Source organism: Plecotus auritus (assembly GCF_963455305.1).
Source record: "Plecotus auritus genome assembly, chromosome: 6".
NCBI lineage: Eukaryota > Metazoa > Chordata > Mammalia > Chiroptera > Vespertilionidae > Plecotus > Plecotus auritus.
In genome coordinates, this window is record NC_137773.1 from 87,915,483 (window position 1) to 87,929,646 (window position 14,164).

General features: G+C 39.7%; 1 protein-coding gene across 4 annotated transcripts in view; it reads left to right on the top strand.

Moving 5' to 3' along the window:
• Positions 1-13,386, top strand: part of ZNF317 (zinc finger protein 317) — a 75,924-nt gene extending 62,538 nt beyond the window's left edge. For 2 of the 4 annotated variants that reach the window (XM_080674795.1, XM_080674793.1), the window contains exon 9: positions 11,105-13,386. In XM_080674795.1, coding sequence (XP_080530921.1) covers positions 11,105-11,131 — 27 coding nt within the window. In that variant the 3' untranslated portion in view covers positions 11,132-13,386. The remainder of the gene's footprint in view (positions 1-11,104) is intronic. The other 2 variants (XM_080674794.1, XM_080674791.1) reach the window with 1 other exon arrangement.
• The last annotated feature ends 778 nt before the right edge of the window (positions 13,387-14,164 follow it).

The following is a 14,164-nucleotide window of genomic DNA, read 5'->3' on the forward strand; positions in this document are numbered from 1 at the left end:
CCCCCCCCAACTGCCCTCCCCTGCAGGCCTGGTCACCCTTAACTGCCCTCCCCTGCCAGCCTGGTCACCCCTAACTTCCCTCCCCTGCAGGCTTGATCACCCCCAACTGCCCTCCCTTGCAGGCCTGGTCCCTCCCAACTGCCCACCTCTGCTGGCCATCTTGTGGCGACCATCTTGTGTCCACATGAGGGCAGCCATCTTTGACCACATGGGGGCAGACATCTTGTGTTGGAGTGATGGTCAACTTGCATATTACTCTTTTATTAGATAAGATAGAGGCCTGGTGCACGGGTGGGGGCCGGCTGGTTTGCCCTGAAGGGTGTCCTAGATCAGGGTGGGGTTTCCCTTGGGGCATGGGGCAGCCTAGGCGAGGGGCCTGTGGTGGTTTGCAGGCTGGCCATACCCCTGGTGACCCAAGCAGAGGCCCTGGTATCTGGGATTTATTTATCTTCTATAATTGAAACTTTGTAGCCTTGAGCGGAGGCCAGGGCCGGCCAGGGCGGGCGGGAAGCTTGGCTTCCTCCATTGCCAGGGCAACTCAAGCCTCCTGCTTGTTCCAGCTCTGTGGCCAGCCACCATCTTGGTTGGGTTAATTTGCATACTCACTCCTGATTGGCTGGTGGGCATGGCTTGGCATAGCGGAGTGATGGTTAATTTGCATGTTTCTCTTTTATTAGTGTAGATACCACAAACAATATATGCCAACAAATCAGACAATCTGGAATGGATAAATTTCTAAAAACATGGTATCGTCTAAAACGGAATCAAGAAGAAATAGATATTATTTGTTTTTAAAATATATTTTTATTGATTTTAGAGAGGGAGAGAGAGAGAAATATCAATGCCCCCACTGGGCATTGAGCCCACAACCCAGGCATGTGTCCTGACCAGGAATCAAACCATGACCTCCTGATTCATAGGTCAATGCTCATCCACTGAGCCACACTAGCTGGGCAGAAACAGATATTCTTAACAAACCTATCAACAAAGTCAAAGCAATAATAATAGTAATAATAATAAATAATAATTCTCAACAAACAAAAGTATTGGACAAGATGGCTTCACAGGTGAATTTTACCAAACATTCAAATAAGAATTAAAATCTATCCTTCTCAAATTATTCTAAACATTTCAAGAGGAGGAAAGGCTCCCAAACTCATTTAAAAATTTTTTATTTTATTGTTGACAGTATTACAGATGTCCCCCAATTTTCTGCTTTACTCCCTTCCTCCAAGCCCCTTCTCCACCCCAGTTGTCTGTATCCATTGATTATCCATATATGTACATGAATTCTTTGGTTAATCTTTTCCCATCTCCCCCCTCTTCCCCTCTAAGATATGTTAGTCTGTTCCATGCCTCCATATCTCTAGACCTATATTGTTTCTCAGTTTATTATGTTTATTAGGTTCTACTTATAAGTAAAGTCATGTGATATTTGTCTTTTTCTGACTGGCTTATTTCACTCAGCATAATATTCTCCAGGTCCACCCATGCTGTTGCAAAGGGTAAGAAATCCTTCTTTTTTACAGCTTCATAGTATTCCATTTTATGAGGCCACCTTGATTCTAAAACCAGTCAAAGAAACAAAATTATAAGCTAATATCCTGATGAACATAAATGCAAAACTTCTCAGCAAAATAATTGCAAACCAAAATCAGCAATACATTTAAAACATCATATATTTGGATTCAAGTTTGGCCCAATATTGTCAAATTAATTAATGTAATACACCACATAAAATAAAAGATGAAAATTATATGATTATATCAATATATACAGGAAAACATATGACATAATCCAGCATCCATCTATGATAAAAACTCTCAGTAAAATGGCAATAGAGGGAACATACCTTAACATAATATAGGCCATATATAACAAACCCACAACTAACATCATATTCAATAGTGAAAAGCTAAAAGCTTTTTATTTTTTTCCTTAAGATCCAGAACAAGACAAGGATGACCACTTTCACCACTTTTATTCAATACAGTATTGGTCGTCCTAGCCACAGCAATCAGAAAAGGAAAAGAAATAAAAGGTATCCCAATTAGAAAGGAAGAAGTAAAATTGTCATTATTTTCAGATGACTAGTGCTATATAGATAACCCTAAAGATTACACACACACACACACACACACACACACACACACACACACACACCTATTAGAACTCATAAATTAATTCAGTAAAGTAGCAAGATATAAAATTAATATATTCAAAATTCAGTTGCATTTTTATCCACCATTAATGAACTGTCAGAAAGAGAAATTAAGAAAACAATCCTATTTATAATTGCATCAAAAAATAATAAAATACACCATACCTAGGAATAAATTTTTAACCAAGGAGGTAAAAAGCCTGTACTTGGGAAATTATAACACATTAAAGAAAAAAATTGAAGATAGAAATAAGTGGAAGTGTGTATCATACTCATGAATAGGAAGAATCAACAACATTAAAATTTCCATATTATCCAAGGCCATCTATAGATTCAATGTAATCCCAATTGAAGTATCATGGCATTTTTCACAGAACTAGAACAAATAATTCTAAGCTATATATGGAAACACAAAAAGTCCCTGAATAGCCACAGCAATCCTGAGAAAGAACAAAGTTGGAGGTATCACAATGCCTGATATTCAAAAATACTACAAGGCCATAGTAATCAAAACAGCATGGCACTGGCATAGAAACAGACCCATAGATCAATGAAACACAACAGAGATCCCAGAAACAAACCCATGTCTACATGGTCAGTTAATCTATGACAAAGGATGCAATAATATAAAATTGGGTAAATAAAGTCTACTCAATAAATGGCATTGAGACAACTGGACAGACACATGCAAAAAAATGAAATTAGACCACCTTCTTACACCATATTCAAGAATAAACTCAAAAGGATTAAAGGCTTCAAGGTAAGACCCAATACCATAATACTCCCAGATGAAAACACAAACAGTAGCATCTGACATTGCTCCTAGTAATATTGTTTCTGATATATCTTCTTGGGCAAGAGAAACAAAAGGAAAAATAAACAGATGAGACTACATCAAACTAAAGAGTTTTTTTTTAAAAAATATATTTTATTGCTTTTTTTTTTTTTTTACAGAGAGTAAGGGAGAAGGATAGAGAGTTAGAAACATTGATGGGAGAGAAACATCGATCAGCTGCCTCCTGCGCACCCCCAACTGGGGATGTGCCCGCAACCAAGGTACGTGCCCTTAACCAGAGTCAAACCGGGGACCCTTCAGTCTGCAGGCTGATGCTCTATCCACTGAGCCAAACTGGTTAGGGCAAACTAAAAAGTTTTACACATCAAAGGGAAACCATCAACAAACAAAAAGACAACTTACCAATCAGTATATTTGCCAATGATACATCCAATAAGGGGTTCACATCCAAAATTTATAAAGAACTCATACAGCTCAACTCCAAAAGACCCTGAATAATCCAAATCAAATAATGTGCAGAGCACCTGGACATTTCTCCAAAGAGGACATACAGATAGACACATGAAAGGATACTCAACGCCACTAATCACTAGAGAAGTGCAAATTGAAACCACAATGAGATTTTACCTCAGAATGGTTATCATCAATAATCAACAAACAAATGGTGCCAAGACTACGGAGAAGAGGGAACCTTCATGCACTGTTAGTAGGACTGCAAATTGTTGCAGCCACTATGGGAAACAGTTTCTCAAAAAATTAAAAATTAAAATATCCTGTGACCTAACAATTCCACTTCTGGGTATTTTTCCAAAGTGTTCTAAAACACTAATTTGAAAAGATATATGCACCTTGTGTTCATTGCAGAGTTATTTACAATAGCTAAGACATGAGAACTACCTAAATGCCCATCTATTGATGATTGGATAAAGAAGTGGTACATCTATACAAGGGAATATTACTCAGCCATAAAAAATAATAAAACGTTACCATTTGCGGTACTTAGAGAGTATTACGCTAAGTGAAATAAGTCAATTAGAGAAAGACAAATACCATATGATTAAACTTACATGTGGAATGTAAAGAACAAAATAAAGCAACAAAGGAGAAACATACACATAGATACAGAGAAGAAACTGATGGATGCCAGATGGGAGGAGATTTAGGGGGCCGGTGAAAATGGTGATGAGATTAGGAAGTAAAAATTGGTCCCAGAGTGGCTCAGTTGGTTGAGCATCATCCTGTGCACTTGAAGGTTCAATTCTGTGCCAGGTCGTAACCTGGGTTGTGGATTTGATCTCCAGTCCAGGCACATACAGAAGGCAACTGATCAAAGTTTTTCTCTCATCTCTCTCTCTCTCTCTCTCTCTCTCTCTCTCCTCACTCTATTTCAGCATGTCTTCAGGTGAGGATTAAAAAAATGTACAAATTGGTAGTTACAAAATAGTTACAGGGATGCAAAGAACAGCATAGGGATTATAGTCAAAAATATCATAGTGATTATGTGTGGGGTCAGGTTGGTACTAAACCAACCAGGGAGAAACACTTCATAAATTACATAATGTCTAACTGGGCAAAGACATTTGCATTCACTGCTATATTTGCACTGAGGTTGCACCTGAGCTGCTCCTAGCCACTTACTGAGAATAGCAGAGTGCAAGTGCATGCTCATTGCCATGCTGTACACCTAAAACTAATATATAATACTAGAGGCCTGGTGCACGAAATTGTGGAGGGTCGGTCCCCTCAGCCCAGCCTGCACTCTCTCCAATCTGGGACCCCTTGGGGGATGTCCGACTGCTGGTTTAGGCCTGATCCTGGGGATTGGGCTTAAACCTGCAGTTGAACATCCCTCTCACAATCCAGGACTGCTGGCTCCTAACTGCTTACCTGCCTGCTGCCTGCCTCATCCACCTAACTGCCCCCCCTGCCAGCCTGGTCGCCCCTACCCGCATCTGCCTGCTGGCCTGGTCACCCCCAACTGCCCCCCCTCTGCCAGCCTGGTTGTCCCTCACTGCCCCCCCCTCCCCTGCCGGCTCAGTTGCCCCATGCAACCTACTTTCAGTCATTTGGTTGTCCCTCACTGCCCCCCCCCCCCCGCCAGCCTTGTCGCCCCACACAGCCTGCTGTTCAGTTGTTACTGTGAGGGCGTCCTGACCAATTTGCATATCACCCTTTTATTAGTATAGCTTGAATGTTAACTATAATTAGAAAGTTAAAAAATTGTAAAGAACTATGAAAATATTGTAAGGCAAAAAAAATAAATAAATAAAAAGTTGGTTCAAATGTCCCTAGGGATGGACTATAGACAAGAATGCTGTGCCATTGCCCAGATCCTAGCTTCAGGATTAAGGGCTTATTGTTCCAGTCGCATGGAGGGCAGCCATTTGACAGCACTCAGCCTGCTTTGCAAAGACCCATCAGTTAAAGGAAGCTGCCTCACCCAGGAGACCCCACTCAGATCTCTTGCTGTGGGCAGCATAATGAGCCAAAGACATTTGCATTCACCACTGTATTTGCACTGTGGTTGCTCCTGAGCTGCACCCAGTCACTTAGTGAGAACAGCAGATTGCAGTGCATGCCCAATGCCATGGTCACACGATGACACTGATGACCAGGATCAGTTACCCCTGCCAGAATGGTGACTCCACTTCTTGGCATGAAGGAACTGAAGTGCCAGGCAGCGTTAGAGCTTGAAATTCAATGGGACTTTAGCCATGTGTCTGGAAGTGTATCTTTTTAGGAGTCAAGATCTCTTGACCTGCAGAGGCCAGAGTTCTGGAGATCTGAAGCACAAACTCCCAAGTGAATCAATGAAAGTGTGAAAATATTCTATAAATCAGAGATACAGCACACTGATTGTCAATGATTTAGAGTGTATACTTCATCCTGTGGACTATGTAGTCAGAACTTCCTGTGTATTCAAAGGTCTGCACTAAATTTGGTCATTCTCTTTAAAACTATATATGTTCCTATATGTTCCATTAAAATTTTTCTTAAAACCTCTCATGTTCCACACTATCTTTACACTATTCTTTATACTGTCTCACCTTTCCCACAATCATTATAGGTGGATTATATTGTCACCTACACTGAGTGGCCAGATTATTATGTGTTCAGAGATCATAATCATCTGGCCACTCAGTATATACAGTAGGGGCCTGGTGCATGAATTCGTGCATGGGTGGGGTCCGGCCAGCCTGGCCAGGGGAGGGGACATGGGCGGTTGGCCGGCCTGCCTGCTGGTCGAACTCCTGGTTGAGGGGACAATTTGCATATTAGCCTTTTATTATATAGGATATACACTGAGTGGCCAGATTATTATGCGTTCAGAGATCATCATAATCTGGTCACTCAGTGTATATTTCCCGAATACTCATTCTTCAACCCCCTCCACCTGTATTGTTTCTGCCTCTAGCCCTCTATTTAGAGGTGATAAGTGCAGCCCTTATTAATGCCAACAGAGGGTCCCTGTCACCATCAAATGCAAAGAATATTTTTCAGCCCTCGTTTGGTTGGTCCTTTCAACCGAACCAAACTATTTTACAACTCTGCTTTTTTTTTTTTTTTTTTTAAAGTGATCCATGAGACCTCCAAAAGTTCTTTAACAGAAGGACAGAAAGTTGGTTTCTAGCTTTGGTTCCTGAGCAATTAAACATTCCTTAGGGATACCTTGTCACTTTTTAAGTCAGACAGAAGAAATAATTGTTTCTCTTTGGAGGAAATAAATTCATCTCCCACCTCTGATGCTTATACAGACACAAAATCAGGTATCTTTGCTCCCCAGGGGATCTGAATTGTTTGGAGAGTAAAAGACAATAGCACAACTGATTTAATAAGGAGCTCTGAGAATTCAACACTTGAGATGTTGGAAACTTTAAACGTGTTCCCTTTGCCACTTTCCTTAATTCTCTGGTCCCAGCCAAATAAAAGCTCAAGTGGGCTTCTCAGGGACAGACCTTGGCGAACAGACAGCTTCAGAGATATCCTGCAGAGAAGGTCATTGTATTTCATCCAGTAAGGGCTGTTGGAATGAAAGGGAAATGAGACAACGTGGGTACTGGGCTTTACCTCTGGAATAATTAGACTGAGACAATCCTATAGTATATAGTTTACGACAATGAAGTCCCTGTACTTGAAGGTACTTCAGTTTCTCCTGAAACCTGTCTTTTCAAGCCTTTGTTCTGTCCTTCTCTCTCTTTTTGGAATCTAGAGGTCTCTATAAAAATATTTCTTTTCCATAGAATCTCCACCTCTTTTCTACTCTTTTCCATAATTGTAAGCTTCTCTTGATTTTTTTTTTGTTTTCAATCATTTATTCATTAACTACTCACTGAATATCTACTCTGCATAAGGTATTGTCTATTTTGTTCCTAATGTGATTGGGTATCTTTATTGCATTTCCTAACCTTTTTGCAGCAGATCTGACTCACTGATACCACGTAATTGTTCTATATTGATGTTATTGTTGTTTCACCTTAGTGTCCACAATAGTATCTACAAATAATATAATTATTTCTGATGTTCAGTACTCAGGCGAATTTTCTTTCCTCATCTTACTTGTCTCTTCAAATGTTCAGCAGAATATCAAGTGATTGAATATCAATGAGTTGACTTCATTGGTCTCTTCATAAATTTAACTCAAATGTTTTAGTGAGTAATGGAGAATATTCTGTTGTCTGCAGTTTTAAAACAACTAGTCTTTATTGAGTTAAGAAATTGCCATTGGTTTCCTTATTTAGCAAGAGCTTGAAGATTTCTTTTTTGTGTGTTATAGTTGACACTTTGGTCTCAAATTTTATTATATGCCTAACATTTGTATACGTTGATCATCTACTATATGCCAAGCAACAGATAAACCCCTGGAATGACTGACAATGGTGAGCAAAAACAATTACAATTTCTAACCCATAAATGATCATAAAATTACCAACATGAGAGGCACTTTAAAGAATAGTACTGGTTGCTCAAACCTTGGGCCTCAAATACTCTGTCCATCCTGACCTCAATTATCTGTTCGCTATCTCACCGGTCTCTCAAATCACTTCTGTTACCAAGCTTACCAAGACAGGTGCAACTGGTTATTCTGTTCTCTTAGCCCCGAATGCTTGCCCTTTTTAAATTTCTCCTAATTCACAATTACCCATCTTTCCTCTCACAGCACAAGTATTTTTATTTCAGAGAAGGCTTTTCCTTTTTATTATTTTTTTAAATTTATTTATCTTTACTGTTGAGGATATTACAGATGTCCCTCATTGCCCTGCTCCACAGAGAAGCATTTTCTACCAACCTCCCCAAATCAAATGGGTCATCAGTGATTTTTTCCTCTCCTTAATTAATTAGCATTCTCTAAACATTAATAATAGTGAAACTTTTTATCATTCAGAATGTAAACTTTTATTTACTTTCATTTTAAAATTAAATTTATTGGGGCAACATTGATTAATAACGTTTATAAGATTTAGGTGTACAAATTTATATTATGTCATCTGTATATCTTATTCCATCACTATATATTTGATGCTTTTTACCCTTTTTATCCTCCCCCCAACCCACTTACCCTCTGGTAACTACCATACTATTGTCTACTTCTACGAGTTTGTTTTGTCTGTTTATTTGTTGGTTTCTGTTTTCTATTTGACATACAAATGAAATTATATGGTTCTTGTCCTTTTCCTTTTAACTTATTTCACTTAGCATGATACTCTCAAGATCCATCCATGTTGTCACAAATGGCAGTATTTCATCTTTTGAATGGCTGAGTAGTGTAATTTTTTCTTTTTAGTGTGTATGTACCACATCCTCTTTATCCAATCATCTGTTGAATAACACTAGGTTGTTTCCAAGTCTTGGTTATTGTGAATAATGCTGCATTGAGCATAAAGTACATGCATGTATATTTACAAATAAGTGTTTTCAAAAATTTTAGGTAGATATATAGAAGAGGAATTTCTAGGTGATAAGGTAACGATTCTTCCTTTTTTTAGTGAACCTTCATATTATTTATAGAGGCTACATCAATTTTCATACCCTCAAAGGTTCCCTTTTCTCCTCTACATCCTCTTAAAAACTTATTTCTTGTCTTACTGCTAATAGCCATTCTCACAAGTATGAGTTGGTATCTCATTGTGGTTTTGATTTGCATTTCCCTTATAACCAGTGAAGTTGAACATTTTTTTATATGTCTGTTGACTATCTGTATGTCTTCTTGGGAAAGTGTCTGTTCAGGTTCTTTACCTACTTTTTAATTGAACTGTTTGTTTTCCTGATTTTGAATTGTATGGGTTCTTTATATATATTGGATACTAGAGCCCCGGTGCACAACATTCGTGCACTGGGGGGGGGGGGGGGGTCCCTCAGGCTGGCCTGCGCCCTCTTGCAGTCCAGGACCCCTTGGGGAATGTCCGACTGCCAGCTTAGGGGTACTTAGCACTGCCATGGAGGCAGGAGAGGCTCCCACCACCACCGCTGCCCTCGCCAGCCATGAGCCCAGCTTCTGGCTGTGACCACTCAGGGGCAGCACCTACATTGAGCATCTGCCCCCTGGTGGTCAGTGCACTTCATAGCGACAGGTCATTCTGTTCAGTCAATTTCCATATTAGCCTCTTATTATATAGGACTATAGGCCCAATGCACGAAATCATGCAATAGTAGGCCTTCCTTCTCCCGGCTGCTGGCACCGGCTTCCCTCTGGCACCCGGGACCTGGGCTTCTCTCCGGCCGCCTGCAGGCACCTTGGACACAGGCTTCCCTCACAGCCCTGGCTTCGTCCAGAAGGATGTCCAGTCTAATTAGCATATTATGCTTTTATTATTATAGATTAGAACCTTATTTGAAGTATTATTTGCAAATATCTTCTTCCATTTGGCTTGTTGCTTTTTTATTTTTAAATCTTAAAGTTGCCTTGCAATTTTTAGGGTGATTTCATGTTCAAACACTTTGAATATTTCTTAATAAAATATGTAAATTTTTTCAGTTCATGCCACTGATTTGAATGCAACACATCTCCACTTAAGAGCATGTTCAAATGAGTTCATGTCCGCACACATGCTGTCTTATTATGATGGTAGTGTGCTTCTGTTTCCCCCTATTATCTATGTAGTCAATGTGCATCTTCCTCTTCTTAGAAGAATCCCCACTTGGCAGGAAGTCTCTGAAATAGGAAACCATAAGGATCTTCATTAATTAGAAGTGCTGCATGGTGATAAAAAAAATAATAGACCTGTTGTGTTTGCAATGATGACTGCCAAAGTTTAAGAGAAATACTAAAAATGATTACCATGTAAAGCAGCTTTATTGTGATGTTAAGAACAGAAATTCACTTTTATCACATGCCCACTGTATATCACAGGAACAACACTAGAAAAATTATATGCATCATGCCATTTAATCACACATCTGCCCTACAATGTAAGGAATATTTAGTACTTTCATTGTGGATGTGAAGCAACTGTAGCTGAGGGAGATTAAATAACTTCGTCAAGGTCACAGAGATGTAACATGGTAGACCAAATTCTGTTCCAGGAAGTCTGACTCACATCCGATTTCTAAATCACAGGTCTATACTGTACTTTGGAAGAGTTATATATAAAAAATAATTGTAATGAAAGAATAGATTAATAATGATAATAATAGCTATACCTTAGAAAGATCTTGCTGTGATTAAAGGCATTGTATTACCTCGTAAAAATGGTAACAGCAGAAACCACCTTTTTAGAAACACAATAAGGCACATAAGAGAGTTAACTGTGACATCAATATAAAGCATCAGGTCACAGAACTAAGGTTGTTTGAGCTGAAAACACATGTTTTAATCACTATTATGAAATGCAAGCAGCACCTTAAACATCTTTAGTTAATTTGTAAGGCTGGTATGAAAGAAAAAATTGGTTTATGTCCATAGATTTCAGTAAGTGAATTAGAAACAGTGAGTTGAAGATAAAAAGAGAAAGATTTCTGCTAAATTAAAGTCTGCATGTTTACATCATTTAAAATAAAAATTGGGTAACCACTTAAATGAGTGAATGACTGGCATTGGAATGACTACTAGATCATGAAGGAAGCCCACACAAAGGGGGACTGAAAAGGTGATGACTAGCTGGGATGCCATTTGGCTGTTTACTGAATGTTGCTTTTTCCTCCTCCTTTAGAATACACACCAGCTGCATGGAAGCTGAAAACCACACAGAAGCATCAGAATTCCTGCTCCTGGGTCTCTCAGAAGATCCTAAACTGCAGCCCGTCCTCTGTGGAGTGTTCCTGTCCATGTACCTGTTCACTGTGCTTGGAAACCTGCTCATCATTGTGGCCATCATCTCTGACTCCCACCTCCACACCCCAATGTATTTCTTTCTCACCAACCTGTCCTTTGTTGACATCTGTTTCACCTCCACCACGGTCCCAAAGATGCTGGTGAATATCCAGGCAAAAAGGAAAACCATCTCCTACATTGGGTGCCTCACTCAGGTGTATTTTACTATGATATTTTCTGGAATGGACCACTGCCTCCTGACTGTGATGGCCTATGACCGGTATGTGGCCATCTGCCACCCCCTGTACTACACAGTCATCATGAACCCAAGCTTCTGTGGCACTCTGGTTCTGACATCTTGGTTCATCATTGTCTCGGTCTCCCTGCTTCATATTCTACTGATGAGGCGGCTGACCTTCTGTGTCGGCACGGAAATCCCTCATTTCTTCTGTGAACTGACTCAGACCCTCAAGGTGGCCTGCTCTGACACCCTCATCAACAACATCGTCTTGAATGTGGCTACTGCCCTTATGGGTGTGATTCCTGTCACAGGAATTCTGTTTTCTTACTGTAGGATTGTTGCCGCTTTAATGAAAATATCCTCTGCAGGAGGGAAATATAAAGCATTTTCCACCTGTGGGTCTCACCTCTCTGTGGTCTCCTTGTTCTATGGGACAGGCCTGGGGGTCCACCTCAGTTCTGCTCTGACCCATTCTCCCCTACAAAACTCAGTTGCCTCAGTCATGTACACTGTGGTCACCCCCATGCTGAACCCCTTCATCTACAGCCTGAGGAACAAGGATGTGAAGGGGGCCCTGAGAAGGCTCTTCAACCTAGCAGCACCTTGTCTGTGATGGATCTCTGGCCTCAGAACTAAGGGTACATCGTGGGCCCCGAAGGTAAATGTTGCAAATTTAAATATCTGGTTCTTTTTCATTCCTCAAAGACAGGTTTGATTCCTTCTATTTCCAAACATGTATTACTTTGCTTTTGTTTGTTTTTGTATTAGTTTTTCTCAGAAATTCCTCTTTTACTTTTCTTCCTTATATGCAGTCTACAGTGTTCCATGTTTGGTCAGCATTCCTGCAGCTATTCTTAAGATTTCTCACTTTAAACTTAAAGCATTTATCATGTCAAGTGCTGACTTAGTTTCCCAAAAAGTTGTCCTTATGTGTTGCTGATCTTCATCTTAATTGGGTTGTATCCTTTTTTCCCCCCCAAATAAAATTATATGAAAATCATACAGTAATCAGAACAGCATGATAATGCTATCAGGACTCTTCTTGTTTCTTCACATGAATGATTTAATTTCATCTTAAATACAGTTTTTGAGAGATTTTCTCTCATTCACTTTCCTTTTCAAAAGAAGAGACGGAATTGAAGTTGGACTACAACCTGGAAAGCTGACTTTACTATCTTACCTTTCACAGGAACTGTGATGTGATTTTCAAGTTGAGTATGAATCTAGATTTGAAAGATGGTTTCTTCAGATATCATAGAGGAATTTACTGCCTCAAAAACTGAGAAGTGTCATTTTTTTGATCCTTTCTTCCTTTCCTTTTTTATTTTACTTATACTTCCCATTATTGCAATGCTGATATACACTTTCTAAGATCCAAAGCCATGTAACAATGAGTACAATACAATAAGAGTTGTTTTCTCAAGTGATTTAGTTATTTTATGGAACTCTGTCGGGATGCCTCAGGAAGAATAGTTACACATTTGTGTAACATGTTTAGAACTTAATTCTTTTGGGGGAAAGAATGTTGACAGAATTGATTCTGCAAGGAAGCATGGAGGAGTACATGCTGGTAACATTCCTCCCATGTTCTCTGACATCCTCTCACCAATTTCCATCGCATAACTGCCAACATCCAGTACCAGCAGGAACCTACTTTGCCCAATATGTGGTAGCAGAAGTGACAGGGAATTATGTCCCATCAGAGACAGCTCTTGATGGAGAAGTGTGGGGTATAGCATGTCTTTCATCCTTTATCTGGAATAATGCTGAGGTTTATGTTTTTTACCATTTACCGGAATTTCCCCTGGAGATGAAAGCTCTGTTTATTCACAGTGGTAGGTGCCATAATGCAAGCTTCATTCGATATATTTTCTTTTGTGTATCAGTTCCCCTCTCTTCCATCCATGTTCCGGGCTCCTTCCAATAAAGTGTTTGAACATAAACCCTTGGCTCAGCATCTGCTTCTGCATGAACAAAAATCAACACAGGGGCTAATAATGTGACCAATTAAGATAATATCATGAAATTAATTAGGGATTTTGGAGAAAAAATAGAAACTAATTATTTGGGACATAGTAAGGATTGCACAATTACTCAAAAGACAATTTTTTATAGAGGAAAGACTTATTTGAGGTGACTTCAATTAATCTTGTTTTCATTAAGTTCAATCCAATGTGTGTTTATTGTCTACTCTGCATACTGAGGAAGAAACCAGAGAGATACAAATGATTGTACTGTGGAGTGATGAGCGTAAGAATATTGATGTGTAGAAGATCCTGTTCAAACACAAGTTTTGAACTCACATTGAGTAATTCTAGGAAAAACTCTTTAAAATGTATGTTTTAATATTTTTATTGAGATACTAGAGGCCTGATGCACGAAATTTGTGCATGGGTGGGGTCCCTAGACCTAGCCAGCGATCAGGGCCAATTAGGGCCTTTCGGCTGCCAGCCAGGGCCTTCCTTCCAGCTGCTACCCGGGGCCTTCATTCCCTGGCTATCAGCTGCCAGCTGCCCCCTGGGGCCTTCCTTCATTCTGCACCGCCCCCTGGTGGTCAGCACACATCATAGTGAGTGCTTGAACTCCCAGTCTCCCGGTCGAACTCCCGAGGGAAACTTTGCATATTCACCTTTTATATATATAGACTAGTGGCCCAGTGCATTAAATTCATGCACATTAAAAGGGAATTAATTAGAGGAAATATTTTAATATTGCTAT